Below are 18754 nucleotides of genomic sequence, written 5' to 3' on the forward strand. Positions count from 1 at the left end.
ATATCACACCTGTAGGTCCTCTCCCCTGTGATATCACACCTGTAGGTCCTCTCCCCTGTGATATCACACCTGTAGGTCCTCTCCCCTGTGATATCACATCTGTAGGTCCTCTCCCCTGTGATATCACACCTGTAGGTCCTCTCCCCTGTGATATCACACCTGTAGGTCCTCTCCCCTGTGATATCACACCTGTAGGTCCTCTCCCCTGTGATATCACATCTGTAGGTCCTCTCCCCTGTGATATCACACCTGTAGGTCCTCTCCCCTGTGATATCACACCTGTAGGTCCTCTCCCCTGAGATATCACATCTGTAGGTCCTCTCCCCTGTGATATCACACCTGTAGGTCCTCTCCCCAGTGATATCACACCTGTAGGTCCTCTCCCCTGTGATATCACACCTGTAGGTCCTCTCCCCTGTGATATCACACCTGTAGGTCCTCTCCCCTGTGATATCACACCTGTATGTTCTCTCCCCTGTGATATCACACCTGTAGGTCCTCTCCCCTGTGATATCACATCTGTAGGTCCTCTCCCCTGTGATATCACATCTGTAGGTCCTCTCCCCTGTGATATCACACCTGTAGGTCCTCTCCCCTGTGATATCACACCTGTATGTTCTCTCCCCTGTGATATCACACCTGTAGGTCCTCTCCCCTGTGATATCACACCTGTAGGTCCTCTCCCCTGTGATATCACATCTGTAGGTCCTCTCTCCTGTGATATCACATCATTCCTTGGATGACATCACCCCTTTAGGTCCTCTCTGTGATTTATATCATTCCTTGGATGACATCACAGCTGTTGGTCCCTTGTGATGACGTCATTTCTTGGATTCTTCCACACCTGTAGGGCATCTCCACGTGGTTCGGAGAGAACCAGATGACGCTTGCCCCGCCTCCGCCGCCGGCTCCTCCCCCTCCAGTCACATGAGCGGCTCCGAGATAAAGCGCTGCTCTCCCACCATGGCGGGCTGCACCGGGCGAGGGCTCTCAGCAGCCCCGGCTAGCGTGCTCGCGAGTCACCGGAGACCGTGCTAGGAGCGGCTGCTGAGTGCCGGCACCATGGCTCTGCTCCATAGGTTTTTCAGTAAGCGGAGCAGCTGCAGCCCTGAGCCCAGCAAAGGTACCAAGGAGGGCGCCGCGTTCAGGTGATTACCCGGTGCATGGGGCTGGGGTTGGGGATGCCGCCTCTGGTTTCGCCATTATTTCAGGGCTACCTGGTGACTGCTGGCAGATGTCACGATTTTTCGTTGTGGTCACGTGACCGTGTAAAAAAAAACCCAAAAACCACTTTGCTGCAATTTGCAGCCAGTGCCCAGATTTGTTGATCACGTGATCAGCATTGCAGCGTTACCCTGCATGTCCCATCCAGTAATGGTGAGCAGTGGTGGTGTGCAGGGCTCTCCGGCCTCCTAGGGGCACAGGGGGCATTTCTGTGTGGTGCTGAGGCTGGCAGTGCCATGCTCCTGTCCCCACTCGTGTTACTCTTGGAAATGCTCGCTGCCCCCCAAGTCCAATAATCTACTCCCTGATGGGCAATGTGTGGTAATTGGGGAATGGGGGAAGTGGTGGGAGCCGTATTGGGCATAGTGCGGTACCTGTGTGGCCACATGATGTCCTGGAGGTGGCTCATCTACTCTGCCAGTAAGGGCTAGTACGAGGGCGTGTGCGCACACTGTCTGCTGTGAGAAATCGCTCTAAAGAATGTTCCTATTCATTTCTATGTAACGATGAGCCGCTGTGCACATGGTAAATGCTGTTACCCTGCACACTGGTGGACGTAGACAGAAAAGGGCCCCTGTGCAAGAACAATACGTGGGCTCTCTGCAGCCCAAGATCTCCTAAAACTGCACAATTGCACCTGCTTTGGCGGTATAAATGGGCCCATGTGCGGCTGCACTAACAATATATCCACGATGACCCTGCAGATATGGGGTTAATCTGCAGGGTAATGGTGTTACTAACCTGCATGCTGCCGAACACTGCAGGAAGGAAAAAAACTATTCCCCCGGCAGTTTTGGTTTCAGTCATGGGGCGGCACCGGTTCTGTCATCTGAGCATACAGAGTGGCGGCTGTACCCGTGCCCTCGGGTTGACGCTCGCTCTGCATTGGGGCCGGCTGTCCGTCAGTGCGGGAGGGGGCAGTTACAGCCTCTGCTCTGTGTACTCAGATGACAGAATCGGTGCCGCCCGTGACTGAATGCAGAACATTGCTGGAGGGAAGGAAGACAGTTTTTCCCTGCAGTGTTCGGCTACGTGTGGGTGCTGGGCAGGTTTTTAACGCCATTAACCTGTGGGTTAACCCCATATTTGCAGGTTAATGGCATTTTTGTTGGTGACAAGTTCCCTTTAAGTGACATGATCTTACTTCAGGGTCTATATGTTCTGAAGACTCTCCTTAACTTACAATTGAAGTCAATGGGAAGACATAAAGAAAAAAAAAAAAAAACTTCTAGAAATAGCTGTTTTGGTGCACTTTTGCCTTAATGCAAAAAAAAAAACCAAAAAAACCCCTTATGATTTCCTCTCATCAAATGACGGAGCGATGCACTTCTGCTCTTCATCGGCGCACATCTGTTATCTTCTGTGCCAAATGTCACCCCCCAACACTGATCAGATATTGATCCCCTCAGTGCCGCCTTCAGGGCATTACTGCCGTTACTGGCATATGGGGCCCGATGAGCAGATGGGGCCGCAACGGGCCCCCTTTGTTCTGCTCACCGGGACTGCAGCGGCAGTATCCTGCCACTTCAGTAACTGTGACCGCGTGTCCTCTTGACACACGATCAGTTAAAATCTGTTGCTGTGCAGGAGATTCCTCCCGCATGGCACCAGTTAACAGTTGCCAGCCAATCACAGGCCGGCAGCTGACGCCATTGCGCATGTTGCTCAAGTATGACGTTACTGTCATACACCGGTACAACACTGCGTGCCTCAGCCGAATCATAGGTGAGGACATCGCTGGAGCTCGGCCAGGTAAGGAATTTTTTTTTTTTTTTTTTGGTAAAGCCACGGTATGGGGCATATTATACCGGTATGGGGGTGCATTATACTACTACGGGGGAAGGGAAAGGGGATGCATTATACTATGGGTCACATGATCGGGGGTCAGCGATGCGTCGACATAGTAACCAGAGGTCTCCTTGAGACCTCTATGGTTGCTGATGCCGGCTTGCTGTGAGTGCCACCCTGTGGTTGGCGTTCATAGCAAGCCTGTAATTTAGCTGCATAGGAGCGATCAGGCTATGCCAGCTTCTAGCCTCCCATGGAGGCTATTGAAGCATGGCAAAAGTGGGGAAAAATTAAAAAGTAAATAAATATAAAAGTTGAAATCATCCCCCTTTCGCCCTATTCAAAATAAAATCAAATATACACATATTTGGTATCGTCGCGTTCAGAATCACCCGATATATCAATAAAAAAAAAAAAAAAAAGGATTAACCTGATCGCTTAACGGCGTAGCGAGAAAAAATTTGAAAACCCCGGATTACGTTTTTTTGGTCGCCGCGACATTGCTTTAAATTGCAATAACGGGCGATCAAAAGAACATATCTGTACCAAATTGGTATTGCTAAAAACAGCTCAGCACTCAAACAATAAGCCCTCACCCGACCCCAGATCACAAAAAATGGAGACGCTACGGGTATTGGAAAATGGCGTAATTTATTTATTTTTTTAAGCAAAGTGTGGAATTTTTTTTCACCACTTAGACACCAAACATGTCTAGGTTATTTTTTATCTATGATCTCGTAATGACCTGGAGAATCATAATGGCAGGGAGATTATCCAGTCTCCTTCCGGCCTGGGAGAAAATCTCAAACATCCCCTGGATACTGAATCTGGTCAGGAAAGGCCTTCGGATAGACTTTCCCTCCCTCCCCAAAACCTTGACGTAACTCCCCTATGGTCCTCTCCACAAGAACAAATGGCCCTGGAATGTGCGGTTATGGAACCTGTAAGCAAAGCCGTTCTCCAGGAAGTACCTCCTCAAGAAAGGAGGAATGGATTCTACTCCCCGTTGTTTCTGGTGACCAAACCAAATGGGTCTTACCGGACAATCATGATTTTGCTGAAACTAAACGGCTATGTGAGAAATCAGAGATTCAAGATGGAATCAATAAAATCAACAATCAAGATGCTGTTTCCAAATTGTTTTATGACTGTTCTGGATCTCACTGATGCTTACCATCATGTCCCCATTAACAAAAAGTCCCAGAGCTTCCTCAGGCTAGCAGTTTCCCTAGAAGGGGAAATAAGGGAATTTCAGTACAAAGCCCTCCCCTTCAGATTATCAATAGCCCCTCGAGTATTTACCAAATTAGTGGCAGAAATGATGGTGCCTCTGGGAACAGGACATTTTGTTAGTCCCCTATCTGGATGATTTTTTAATAACTGGCGACTCTGCTCGACACTGCAGACAGCAGCCGGACAGAGTAATGAATACCATAGTAGATCTGGGCTGGCTTCTAAACCTGAGAAAGTTGAGGCTAGAGCCAAGCACAGTACAGGAATTCCTGGGGTTAATATTAGACTCTCTGAAGCCGGAATGCCGTCTCCCAGTGCCGAAAAAAGGGAAGATCATAGACCTGGTGTCGCAAGCTTCACAGAGCCCTTCCATGACCTTGAGGAAGGCCATGTCCCTACTGGGTTCTCTTTCCGCTTGTCTACCAGCAGTTCAGTGGGCACTGCTACACACCAGGGATATCCAGTGGGACATACTGAAGAACCAGGCCACATTAAAGGGTCAATTAGAATACCACATGACTCTTTAACCACTATTCATTCCCTAGATTGGTGGAGAGATGTCAGCAATCTGTACAAAGGGGTAATCTGGGTAACAAAAGTGTCTCGGGTGTTTACCACCGACGCAAGCCCCACGGGATGGGGGGCCTCACCTGGGTGACAGAAATACTCAGGGTGTGTGGAGAGGCCAAGACCTTGAGGCATCATCAAACCAGAAAGAGCTATGGGCAGTGAGTCACACAGTCAGATTTCCTGGATTTTCTACAGGGTCATCATGTTTGGGTGTTTTCGGACAATAGGGTAGTAGTGGCCAATCTAAACCATCAGGGGGGAACCAGGTCCAGGGCCCTAATGATCACATCCCAGATTTTTCAGTTTAGCAGAGAACAATCTTCTATCCCTATCTGCATTGCGACAGGGCGAATGGATTCCGAAGCAGTCCATTTTCGAACAGATTGTGGAAATGTGGGGGCCCCTGGTCATTGTTCTGTTTGCCAATGTCAACAGAAAGGTGGAAGCTTTTTTGCTCCCTGTATTCCAGGGGAAATCCTCAGGCTATAGTCGCTTTCATGATTCCATGAACTCAGAGCCTAGCATAGGCTTTTCCCCAATTGTTCTACGAAAGGTCAGGGAGGACAAATCGAGAATATTAATAGCCCCCTTCTGGCCAAAAAGAACGTGGTTCTCCTGGCTGAGGATATTGTCTATCACCGATCCCTGGGTTCTGACAGAACTCCCAGACCTTCTTTCTTAGGTACTGGTGTTCCACCCTCAGGCAGCGAATCTAGATTTAAAAGTGTGGAATTTGAGGGGGTGCTGTAGAGAGAGGGAGAGAGGTTTTTCGCCAAATGTGGTTTCTACACTAGAGTAGGAAAATAGGCTCTCGTGGTGACAATGGTAAGGCATGGAGAAAATTCCTGTCCACCTCAGGGGTAAGAGTCCAGGATGGGGTTCCAATCACCGCATTCCTGGAGTTTCTACAGAAGGGACTGGAACAGGGCCTGGAAATCAGCACCTTAAAGGTACAGGTAGCAGCCCTAGGAGCACTATATAATCAGGATATAGCAGGCATTCTGTGGGTAGCATGTTTTATCAGAGCCTCTGCAAGATCTAGGTCAATAGTCAGCCAGAAGCTACCACCTTCTGAATTTAAATCTAGTCCCATCAGCCCTAACAGGTCCTCCATTTGAACCTCTAGAATCAGTCCCTCAAGATCCTATCATTCAAAACTGTTCTCCTTGTGGCTTTAACATCAGCCCGGAGACTAAGCGACATACAGGCCTTATCTGCTGGTCCTCCCTTCACTAAAATACTAGATAATGGGGTGATTCTAAAACCTGACCAGGCTTACTTACCACAGGTAGCATCTCACTTCCATAGATCCCAAGAGGTAGTCCTTTCTTTTGCTCTAACCCTAGGAATAGGGAAGAAGAAAGATTTCACATGTTAGATGTCAGGGGCCTAGAAAGGGACTCAAGGCCTCCAAGAGTACTCTGGTGAGATGGGTAAGAGATGCCTTGGCCTACTCATCTAGTGGGAATATTGTCCCGGAGGAGCTGAAAACCCATTCCACAACAGCAATGGCAACCTCCTGGGAGAAAGGTCAGCGGTATCAATAGAACAGATCTGTAAGGCTGCCACTTGGTCATCACCTTGCACCTTTTTTTAAGCACTATCGGCTGGACCTAGCTTCTTCTGACTTAACCTTTGGGAGGAGGGTTCTTCAGGCTGTAGCCTCTCCCTAAGTTACAAATCTCTGTAATTCTCTCCATGGTGCTGTCATGGGGGATAAAGAAAGACTTAGTTACTTACCGGTAACGGGATTTCTCAGTGCCCATGACGACACCTGTTTATCCCCTCCCATCACGTGTGTGCTGAGCACGTTTTACTGTTTGTAGTGTGTTTTTGTATAGACAGTAATTTTCTGATGAGCATTATGATAAAGGATATATTTTTTATTTTTTTTGCTGCCATTTAACCTGGAGGTCCTCCTATGCTCTGTAAACCGCCCTTTTTATCTGTAGGTTTCCTGTCCCTGAAGGGCGGATCCCCTCTCTCCGTGGTGCTGTCACGGGCTCTGAGAAATCCCGTTACCGGTAAGTAACTACGCCTTTGGTCTACAGGCCCTTCAAGATGGAGTCCATACGATCGACCATAAAAATGCTGTTCCCAGACTGTAATGAGTGTCCTTGTCTTAAAAGATGCTTACTACCACATTCCAATCATGTGAAAGACTAACAGTAATTGAGAGAAGTCTCTTGTATAAACAAGCAAATCGGGCATTTTCAGCACAGGGCCCTACCCATCGACCTATCCATGGCCCCAAGGGTGTTTACAAAGATTATTCTGTAAGTTACAGCACATCTCCAAGAAACAAAATGTTCTAATTCCGAATCTGGACAATTTATTTTTTATTTTTTGGTCAGCAGATCAATAGACTGCAATAGCCAACTGATGCAAGTCACAACCAGCCTGACCCAGGTAGGATGGATATCAAATCTGGAGAGGTCAAAACTGGAACCACTAAGGATTCTGTCTTTCTTACTTTGGGCTTATCTTGGGCTCAGAAGAACAGTCTTGTCATCTACTGGAAGAAAGGAACAAGATCATAACACTAATATCAGCGGCAGTTACTGTACCAGTTACCAGACTATTCCTCAAACATGAAAGAGCTATTAGCAAGAAGAAATGCAGTGGTGAAGCTCCTTTGCAACTTACAGGGACACATTGTTTGTCTGACATAATTCAATTGGACATTGGTCACCTCCATGAACCAACAAGGGGGCTACCAGATCTCATCCTTTGTTGGTGACAGAAGAGAACCTTTGGTTCGCAGAACAACCTCCATTGGTACTGACAGCTTTGCACATAAGAGGGAAGGAAAAGGAGAGCGCGTATTACAAATGAGGAAGGCTGGGAATGGGAGCTGAACCCAGTGATATTGCAACAAATTGTGGAATGTTGGGGGCAGCCAGAGATTGACTTGTTCGCAAACGAGCAAAACAAAACTTATGCTCTCTGAATCCGAGACCCTATGCACTAGATGCACTACACATTCCCTGGGACTTCAACCTTGTCTACACCCTTCCACCATCCTTTTTAATGTTGTTTCTGGCATTGAGGAAGGTTTGGGAAGGAACAAGGGGAATTCTAACTGCTCCATTTTGGCCCAAGAGACCATGATTCGTGTGGATTGGATGAGGATGATGTCTGTGTCAGATCCAAGGGTCCTCCCAGATATCCCAGATCTCTTCAGACAGGGCCTGGTTTTTCATCCTCAGAGGTCAGGTCTGCATTTATCAGCCTGGTGTTTTGAGAGGTCAATATTTAATTCAAATGGGCTTCTCCCTGGTCTTAGTATGTACCCTGCGTCAGAGTGGGAAACCAGTAACTGCTATAATATATGGTAATTCTTGTCTGGTTTGGAACAATCCTTGGAGGGGAAAATTTGCGATTTAAAGGCCATATTAGAATTTCTTCAGAAAGGTATGGAGATGGGCTTGGCCACGAACACTCTTATGGTGCAAGGGCTGGCCCTAGGGGCTTTATATAATTATAACCTAGAGCGGATAGGTGGATAATTGGATTAATCAAGGCATGTGATTTAAATCTAGACCAATAACTGCTCCAAGAATGCCTCCTTGGGATCTAAACTTGGTTTTGGAAGCATTGACGAGATCTCCCTTTTGAGTTCTTAGATGGATTACCAGTCAAGATACCTTCAAGACTGTAATATTGATTGCCCTAAACAGCAGTCCGCAGAATCCGAGACCTAGTCTCTATCAATTAACCATCCGTTTATACAGATCTCGGAAGATGGTCAGTCATACTAAGACCAGACCTAGCATAGCTTCAGAAAGTGGCATTTAAATTTCACAGGAGCCTAGATTGTTCTCTCTCTCTCCCCCCCCCCCCCCCCCCCCCCCCACACACACACACACTTTGCATTTTTAGAATTTAGAAAAAAAAAAAGAGACTTCACACATTAGGTGTTAAACAAGTCCTGATAGAGTATTTGGCTACATCAAAACAATGGAGAAGTGAATACTCATTTCTTTACAAAGAGTTGGGTAAGGCCTCAACGTAACAAGGGATACCATAGCTAGATGGGTTAGGGACGCCATTAGCTTAGCCTACTCCTCTAGTAATGTACTAGTTCCAGAGAGCTTAAAGGCACATTTCAACAGAACCATGGCAACTTCCTGGGCTGAGAAGGTAGAACTGTCGATCGACAGGAAATGCAAGGCATTGACATGGTCCTTTCCTTCTACCTTCTATAGGAATTATCAACTTAATCTATTGTCTTCCTCTGACATGTCCTTTTGGCAGAAAGGTGTTTACAAGCGGTTATTCCTCTCTAAGGTGCTCTTTTCTAAATAAATATCTCAGGTGGTGCTATCATGGTGAGAAAAATCTTAGTTACCGGTAACAGGTTTTTACAGAGCCCATGATGGCACCCTTATAGTCCCTCCCTCTTTATCACTAGTTTTATTTGCACTAGGTAGGGGTGTTTAAGAAGAAATGTTGATTGGTTGTGTTAATAACTGTGTCTCGAGGTCCTCATGCTCAACCCAACTGATGGAGAGGTACCGCCCTTTTATTCCTTAGCTTTCCTGACCTTCATGAGCATGTACCTTCTCTCAGGTGGTGCTGTCATGGGCCCGGTAAGATTTCCCCCCCCCCCCCCCCCCGGCAGCAGAACTGAGTGAACATGCCCTCATGCAGCATTTATAATGTGACTATTCTTCTGACACCATGATGCTGTGATTGTATTAGTGATCAGCCTGTCAGTGTCATTGCTGGTTGGGCGGTGTGCATGAGTACTTACTGACTTGTATGGTTGATTAGTGCTTGTTAATGGTTCACTGATGAACCGAAATTATCCTAAATGCCTCATAGGTGTACTTTTTGGTGCAGATTTTTGCAAAATTAAAGGTGATTGTCTACTTTTGAAGCTGGATCCACATTGAACTGCTAGCTGAGCTGGCTTTGAAATGCAAAAAGGATTTTGTGGTTAGACAACCTCTTTAACATTAGATGTTACCATGGTAACATGATACTATGGCTTTACAGCAGAGCAGAAATAAACTGTAGTCTAACGTTTTTGGTTTTTAACTTCTCAGAAGAATCTTGTGGATTCTTAGGTTGTTTAACAAGAATTGTATAATTGGTAACTGGGTCATTACTGTAGACAAAATCCATGCCATTTTAACCTCTGCACCATGTCCACCCGGGCTGCTGATCTTGTGTATTGCCAAACAACAAGTGGTGAAATGTGGCGCAAAACACACTAGTTCTGGTGGCCCTTCTTAATTTATATTAATAACATTGACCCAGGAGTTTTCTGGAAATGGATACCAGTCATGGTGGCTCCGTGTTTTCATGGGCCCTGGGCAAGAGTCTCAGTGGGCCTGTCCTAACACATACCGTGATTTGATGCACAGAAACTGGTAAGAGATATAGGTGTTATACTATGCCAAAGATTTCACTTGTTATATTACATGAGTGATATCTACAGTGGGTACAGAAATGTTTCAGACCCCTTTTCAATTTTTCACTTTGAATTTACCAAATGGCTGCAATGAAACAAAGTTAATTTTTTTTCTCATTAATGTACACTCTGCACCCCCTCTTGGCTGAAAAAAAACAAATGTAATTTTTGCAAATGTATTTAAAAAAACTGAAATATCACATTGTCATAAGTATTCAGACCCTTTGCTCAGTATTTAGTAGAAGCACCCTTTTTTCTTGTGTAGGGTGTCTTGCATTGAAATCTGCTGCAATGAACAGGTACTGCGTTCACCAGACAGCAACACAATTTATGCCCCGACTACATCAGTTTAACCTTGAGAGCAAAGAGGATACAGGAGTGTATTGGGTATTTAAATTTATTTAATTATACAAAAGGTAAATACACACATAAACCGCATAAATATGATGAATATATAAAATACATATAAAGTGCATAAGGATGGGGACAAATTCTCCCCAGGTGAACGGAGCCCAACAGGATAAATCTGTCTGCAAGTCACAGCAGACTGATTGAATGTAAAGCGGCAAGATACAATTTTGGCATATAGGTGCGACCAAGTGATCAACTGTCACTACTAGTAGGCACTGCTAAGTATGCTTACCGCAGATCAAGTGGGCACACAGGACACAGGGCAGGAACCGGGATGAAGAGACCCCCGACGCGCGTTTCGCTTGAATGTGTAGCTGCTTTCTCAAGGGGATGAGTATCGAGGCCGAGAAGGACCTTAATATGGGCCGGACTCTGAGCATGTGACGTCTCACATGCCGACAGGCGGCCAATAGTAGGCGGCAACGACGGCGCATGCGCGGATCGGGCCGCAGGTCCTACAGCCAGACACAGAGTCCAGCATCACAGCATGTGAGCGGGGAAAAGCCCCGGTCACACGTGGGAGGCAGTGCAGACGCTACCCTGGCGCAGGAACCAGCGATCCGAACCCGCGCACGCGCACTGCCACCACTGTAAAAGATGAAACAGGTAAAAATAAAATAGAATGGACGCCCCCCCCATTGAAGAATACATGGGGGGTCGCATGATAACACAACCCCTATAAATATATTTTGCTGCTAACCACACATTGGTTTATTCTCAGGTAGCAGTAATAAATTTCATTAGGTTTATATGGAGTTTTAAAGCTTGGTCTGAAAGGGTTAAGTTATGAAGTAAGCTGCGCTTTGCGTGAGCAGGTTCCAGCTGGTTTATTCTGGTTTTATTCCCGCAATTTTTGCGGGTTATGATTGGCTGATATGAAAAGTGCGGGAAGAATTTTTTCCTATTTAATCAGCTGTTCCATCAGCTGTCTCTCAGTCACCTGATGAAGACAGAAGACAGCTGATGGATTCCTTACTTCAGCAGCTGATCCGGAGGGCGGAAGCTGAGGGAGGCGCCGAGTGGCTGCAGAGTTGCTTAGCTATGTGACCGGCTATAAAACCTACCACCGAGCCTCAGGTCCTAGCTTCTTCTGCATCACCGTCGCATCCTCCTTCCCAACCTTTAGAAGCTGTATCTCTACCTGCGAGATCAAGTCGAAGCCCCAAGAGGAACCGGAGGGCGAGAGTGGTATACTCGCCAGTGCCGCCATCTTCGCGCGTCCCTGAGCGCTCTAGGAGTGGACGCGCTGGAGGTCGGAGTTCAACGAGGAGGAAGTCTCGGAGCGCGTCGCGGGAGCTTCGCTCCGGTCGGCAGTCGTCACAAGCCCCAGCGCCGGAAGCTGTCATCAGAGCCGGCGTGTCAAGATCGGAAGAGCCTATTTTAGTTCCAGCCGCAGCGGGGAGCGGTGAAGATTTATCTAACCGCTGCAGCCGTACAAGCGCTGCAGCGGTCCAGGGAGCCTGGGACACCGCATCGCTGGGCAGCGCAGAGAACGCCATTTACAGCACATCATCTGCCGCTGCCGCAGCTTCCAGGTCGTGGGTCAGCGCTCCTTCACCCAGCCAAGAAGAGAGGCATCCTCACCAGCGTTCGCATTCGCCTACAGGAGTAGGCTTGAGTGCTAGTAACGCTGCAGCGCACGATCTTGGACGTCATGGAGATGGTGAGAATATATCTGTCCCTCTGTCTGTCCATTCTCTGAATATGAAAGAGTTAATTAAGGAAGCTCTAGATGATTATTTAGGCAGCAATGTTTTGCCAGCTGCCCATAGATCTTCTACTAGTGAAATGAATTCCGGCAGCTCTGGTACTGTTTTAAGGCCAGGGCTGCCAGACATTCTTTTGAAAGAATCATTAACATGTGAAGTGTCACCTCTGGGCTTTCATCTGAGCCCCGTGGTAAAGGAGAAGATTTGGAGCAGAGCATTTATTGATTTATTTTCTTTATTACCGTCTGGCAGGGATCAGCAGAATAGGTATGAAAAAAAAGATGACGCAGATGAAAAAAAGAAATCTAATCCAGTAAAATCCTTTAATAACTGGCTTCAATCTTTTTCCATCTATTCTGCTGTCCTAGGCGAGAAGTATCCCAATCTCTGCTCTGGGCTTTTTCAGCACTTAGATTGTATTTTAGAGGCATACCGTAATTTTGGCGGTATGGCCTGGCTCCTTTACGACGAGGCCTTCAGACAGAAGCTGTCAATGTTCCCTAATTTAGCTTGGGGTAATAAAGATGTCGGGCTTTGGATTTCATTAATGATGCCTCAGAGGTTTCCATCTCATAGGCAGACCCCGACCCCCATGTTAAAAAAGGGTGTGTGCTTTGCATATAATGAGTCATCATGTAAATGGGCTCAGAATTGCAGGTTTCGGCATGAATGCTCCTTCTGTGGGGGCAGTCATCCAATGGCCAAATGTTACAAAAAACAAATGCAAGGTATTCAGCACCCTGGCAATAGGGAAACCTTTTCTAAAAGCAACGACGCCGGTGAACCTGGGAAACATGGTGCCATGGTTAAAAATATATCCCGATCGGGAGAGTAGCTCGCTTCTATTTGAAGGTTTCTTAAAGGGATTTTTCGTACCCCCATTTTTAGGATCGGGCTGCAAGATGGTGGCTAACCTTCCATCTGCACTCGAATTCCCAGAGGTAGTTGAAGAAAAAATCAGAGGGGAATTAAATTTAGGAAGAGTGTCTGGTCCGTTTAACACTCCCCCATTTGAAAATTTTAGGATTTCACCGTTAGGTGTTGTTCCTAAAAAAGACAGCGGGTCTTTTAGACTCATACATCATTTGTCCTATCCAAAAGGGGAATCGTTAAATGATGAAGTGAGCAGTAGTAATTGTTCGGTTCAGTACACATCTTTTGATGTGGCAATAGATTTACTAAGGACATTTGGTCGCGATGCCCTTATGGCAAAATCGGACATAAAATCAGCATTTAGGATCTTACCAGTTAATCCGGAAGGTTTTAATTCTCTAGGTTTTTCTTTTCAGGATAAATTCTTTTTCGACAGATGTCTTCCGATGGGGTTTTCTCTGTCTTGTTTTTATTTTGAGTCTTTTTCTAAATTTATTCAATGGGTGGTGGAGTTTGATTTTTTTGGAGGGGGCATGTTACACTATCTCGATGATTTTTTGTTCATTGGCCCTGCTGAATCATTTAAATGCCAGTCCTTGCTGTCCAGGTTTTTAGGAATATGTGAACAGTTCGGTGTCCCAATTGCATTTGAAAAAACGGTTCCTCCTTGCACGTCAATTGAATTCTTAGGTATCGGGATTGATTCTCATAATATGTGTTGTTCTTTACCTGCTGAAAAGTTGTTCAAGCTGCAATCTGCAATTTCCCGCTGTTTAATTTTGGAGAAGGTCACCTTAAAAGAGTTGCAATCTTTATTAGGACTATTGAATTTCGCATTAAGAATTATCCCCATGGGTAGGGTGTTTTCTAGGGGGTTGTATGAAGCTACATCCGGTCATTCTTCCCCAAAATCTCATATACGCCTAGGGAAAGATTTAAAGGAGGACTTAAAAATCTGGCTTAGATTTTTATCTAGTTTTAATGGTAGGACTATGTGGCAGGATTCTTTTGTACCGGCACATGATATTGGTTTGAAGTTTTATTCAGATAGTGAGTTCGGTTTTGGTGTATCTCTACACTCGCGTTGGTCATCAGAAGAGTGGCCTTCTCTTTGGCTGGAGCTTAAGGTTTTACATAACCAGACAGTGTTGGACTTATTTTCTATATATTTATGTTTGCAGTTATGGGGAGTGTTACTGAAGGACAGGAGAATTTTAATTTCTTCTAATAATCAAGGTGTAATTTTTGCTTTGAATACTCTTTCATCCAAGAATAAATGGGCAGCTAGGATTCTTAAACAGGTTGTTTTCCTTTGTTTAGAGTATAATATCTGGTTAAAAGCAATTTCTTGCCCTAAGGTGAATTGTACTAACGCAGAATATGTTTGTCACCGCCAGCTGTTTCTTTTCAAGAGGGATTTCATGAAAGAGGAGGAGGACAGAGTTTTTTGCCCGCATTGGATATGGGATGTAATTCTGGAATAATTTCTCACTTCATTACTAAATCCCTAGCTGATCGAACATGGGCCGACTACTCGGCGGCATGGAAGATTTGGTTGGATTTTTGTTTAGTGAAGGATCATCCTTATAGTGATTGTTCGGTAGGGATAGCGCTTAGTTTTTTGGAGCATCTGGTCCAGAAAGGATTGTCATTTTCTGCTTTGTCAAAGAATGTAGCTGGAATATCTTTCTTTTTGAAAATGTTAAATGTAAGGCCGATGTCAGAAATATTTCAGGTTCGGCAGTTTTTAAAGGGATTTAAAAAAACGTATTTTAAACCGGACGATCGTCGTCCTATTTCTTTTTCATTACTAAAAGATCTATGCTCAGGTCTTTCTTTAGTTTGTGCTAATGATTTCGAAGCATGTCTTTTTTCTGCAGCCTTCTCTTTAGCCTTTTTTGCGGCTCTCAGGGTGAGCGAACTAGTATCCCAAAAGAAATCTCTTCCTTCTGGTTTGTCGTTCGATGATGTTAAGTTTTTTAGGTCACATGTTATATTTATTAGAAAATCAAAGACGGACCAGATGGTGAGAGGTTCATCTATACGTTTAAATTCTATAGAAGACAGGGCGATTTGTCCTGTCGCCAATTCTAAGAGATGGGCGCTATTACGCCCCAGAATTGGTGGACCATTTTTTATTCACTCTACTGGGGAACCCGCAACCATTTTCCAATTTAATTTTATACTTAAAAAATGTTTGAAAGTATTGAATCTCTCTGATCAAAAAATTTCTTCTCACTCCTTCCGGATTGGGGCGGCGACCGAGGCCGCGAGATTGGGTCTTCAGGATGGTAGAATAAAGAGTATAGGCAGATGGGAGTCAAACAAGTTTAAGCTTTATATTCGTCCAGATTTGTATATTTCCTAATATTTGGTTCCTTTTTTAGGTTTGCTATCAGTATGGATTATCGGGCACTCCTTTGTCTTTTGGTCAGAAAAAAGGGCAAGTGTGAGATCCTATTCAAAAAACCTTTCTTTTAATTCTTCTTTTATTCAAATTTTCTGGTTTAGTAGGCGCGGAATGCAATGGAGAGAACTAATTGAAGAAATAAGAAAATTGAAGAAGCATTGGCCTTCGCCTGATTTAATAATATTGCATTTGGGCGGTAATGATCTGGGAAAAGTTAGCACCCTTAATCTAATTGCTTCCATGAAGAGAGATATTTCTATTTTAAAAACCGAATTTTTTTAATTGTTCTATAGTTTTTTCAGAAATTGTTCCACGGTTCTTATGGTTTAACAACAATATGATTTTTCTTGAGAAAATCCGGAAGAGACTTAACAGAAGCATGGAAAAATTTATGTATTTAATAGATGGTTTTTCTTTCAGGCATGTAGATTTGGAAGAGGTGATTCCTGGAATGTACAGGGGCGATCTAGTTCACTTATCAGAAGTGGGTTTGGATATTTTGAATTTGGATTTTCAATCTATGATTGAGAAATGGCTTTGGCGTTTTGGGGGGCCTCACCTTTTCAAGGCGAGGCGTTTGGGATAATCGCCCGTTGAATTCGGGTGGATTGTTATGAATTGGAGTATTATTAACTTATTTATTAAAACGGTTTATTGATGGTTCTTGGAATTAAATATATTTTTATCAAGTAACTCAAAATAAAACGCCACGGCCATTTCTTCCAACAAAAAATTTGGTGTCATGTGTATTTATTGGGATGGGTATGGGGTTTGTGTTACCATGGGAGGATACAGGAATATAGCCACTAATATGGGACACAAAAGATCTGTTGGTACATAGTACTCCCACATATAGAAAAGAGACAGTCAATTTCAGAACAGATAGTATTAGATCATATAAAATATGTTAAATAGAGCTGATCCCGCATCTTCTTAATGATGTTCCGGAGTATATTCTGTCTCTCCTTATGGGCTAAAGTACCCGATCCGCCACCGAAAAGGCTGGGTAGAAAGGAGTGTGCAATAGAAGGAGAATCTCGGCACACCAAACATATGATAGAAACTATAGAGAAAAGTAAGAACACGTATCATATTAATAACCAATTAGAAAACAAACAGGTTAAAAACAGAGATAAAAATAGGGTCCAGCAGGGGAGACGTGTCCGTATAGGATGGAGGTCAGGACCTGACAAGATAGTGTTCCAGTGCGGTCATTGTATGGCTTGTGCCAATATTGTTCGGACTGCCTCTTTTACATCATCTGACGGTACCAGGACCTATTCCATCAGACACCACATATCTTGCAGCACGAAGAATGTCGTATATTATGCTACCTGCAGCTGTCCTTTAATTTATGTGGGCCTGACGTCAAGGGAACTCCGTATACGCACTAGGGAGCACGTACGTGACATCCAGGCGGCTAGGACTATTGTCGATGCCTCTCTCCTGAAGACGATACCGCGCCACTTTAAATTATTTCATGATTGTGACGCGGGGTCGCTTCGGGTCAGGGGCATCGACTGCGTCCATTTGGGCTCCCGTGGGGGTAATTACAAGAAGGTATTGGCGCAGCGTGAGGCAGGCTGGATTGTTAGACTGAATACGGTTGCTCCTTGTGGCTTGAACGAATCGCTTAGTTTCTCTGATCGCCCATGACGGCACCACGGAGAGAGGGGATCCGCCCACCAAGGACAGGAAACCTACGGATAAAAAGGCGGTACCACTCTCCCGCATCAGTTGGTTTCCTGTCCTTGATGGGAGACCTATGGACTTACCAGATCGACGTGGGAATTCCGGGGCCATCTAGTCCGGTTCAGGCAGCTGGGGTCCCTCTGCCTCGGCTAAGGTGGTGACCCGAAGCGCCACCGCGAAGGGCTAGTGGGCCTCTAGGGTGTGCGGGGGAGGTGACAAGGAGTTCGCGGTCACCTCCCCAGGTAAGATGCAGCAGGCAACATCCAGGGGGGTCCCTCTGTGGTTGCGGGAGGTGCGGCGGCCCTCCCCCCAAAAAAGCTGGCGTCAGTCTGCACACTGCACCGCCATCGGGCATGCAGAGCCGCACACTAAGGACTGCATAGGACCGGAGGCGCCGGTCAGCAGCGCCATATATGCACTCCCGGCGCCATCTTGCAAGTTCGGCGCATGCCCGGGATTAAGCTGGTCTCGCGAGGCGCCGGCGAAGCGCTCGTACCGCTTCTGCGCAGGCGCCGCTTGGATCCGACGGCGCCGGCGTTCGGCGCTCCTCGCCATCAGCCGGGCGCTACTGCGCAGGCGCCGGCGTTCGGCGTCAGCCGGGCGCTACTGCGCAGGCGCCGGCGTTCGATCAGCCGGGCGCTACTGCGCAGGCGCGGATAATAATAAAAAAAAAAAAAAAAAAAGCGGCGCGAAGGCTTTAAATGGGGAAAGCTACTTCCTCCTAGCGGCTCCGCAAATATATCAGCAGAAGCCTCAAAAAAAGCTGCCTGCAACTACATCAGAGTGTTGTCAAAGCAGTGACCACAGACCAGCAGCAATATGAGCGACCCGGCATCTCCCTTGCCAGAATCATCTCCACCTATAGCAGCGCCACAGCAGCAGCAGCAGCAAAAAAGGCGACAGCAGCGCCAGGACACCAGCAACGAACGCCAGAGGTCCCAACGCAGTAAGGGGTCCAGTACGGCGTCGGGGAAAAAGCCAGAGGCGGAGAATCCCCAATCGGTATTTATGGGTCCTGGAGGTGGTAAGTGGATCTTCGTGAAAGTCAGAGACAGTAAGGTTATTATTTGTCTCTTTTAGGGGAGGAAGAGCGTAGGCAAAACAAAGCATAGAATTTGTGCCATCTGCAGAGAAGATCTTCCACCTGCCTGGGAGAAGACGCTGTGTAATACTTGCATACAGCAGACAGTATCTGAAAGTCTGCCAGGGTTTGCAACCGACTTAAAAAACCTGATTAAAGAGCAAGTAGAAGACACCCTTAGATCCCTAAAAAAGGGGAAAAAACGGAGAAAGACCAAGGATAGGTCTCCATCTCCGGTCTCAAAATCTGACAGCGACAGTGCAAGCTCAGTATCCTCCGACTCCTCCTCCTCCTCATCGGCATCATCCACTTCTTCCTCGGGGGGGCACAATTGTTTCCCTCTA

The 18754-nt window shown here is 46.0% G+C and overlaps 1 protein-coding gene across 3 annotated transcripts in view; it reads left to right on the plus strand.

Annotated features, from left to right (window-relative positions):
* The first annotated feature begins 925 nt into the window (after positions 1 to 925).
* FNIP2 (folliculin interacting protein 2) overlaps positions 926 to 18754 on the plus strand; it is a 124217-nt gene continuing 106388 nt past the window's right edge. For 2 of the 3 annotated variants that reach the window (XM_077279437.1, XM_077279439.1), the window contains exon 1: positions 938 to 1148. In XM_077279437.1, the coding sequence (XP_077135552.1) occupies positions 1063 to 1148 (86 nt within the window). In that variant the 5' untranslated portion in view covers positions 938 to 1062. Of the gene's footprint in view, positions 1149 to 18754 lie in introns of all 3 variants that reach the window. The other variant, XM_077279440.1, reaches the window with a different exon arrangement.

This window comes from Ranitomeya variabilis, chromosome 1 (assembly GCF_051348905.1).
Source record: "Ranitomeya variabilis isolate aRanVar5 chromosome 1, aRanVar5.hap1, whole genome shotgun sequence".
Classification (NCBI taxonomy): Eukaryota; Metazoa; Chordata; class Amphibia; order Anura; family Dendrobatidae; genus Ranitomeya; species Ranitomeya variabilis.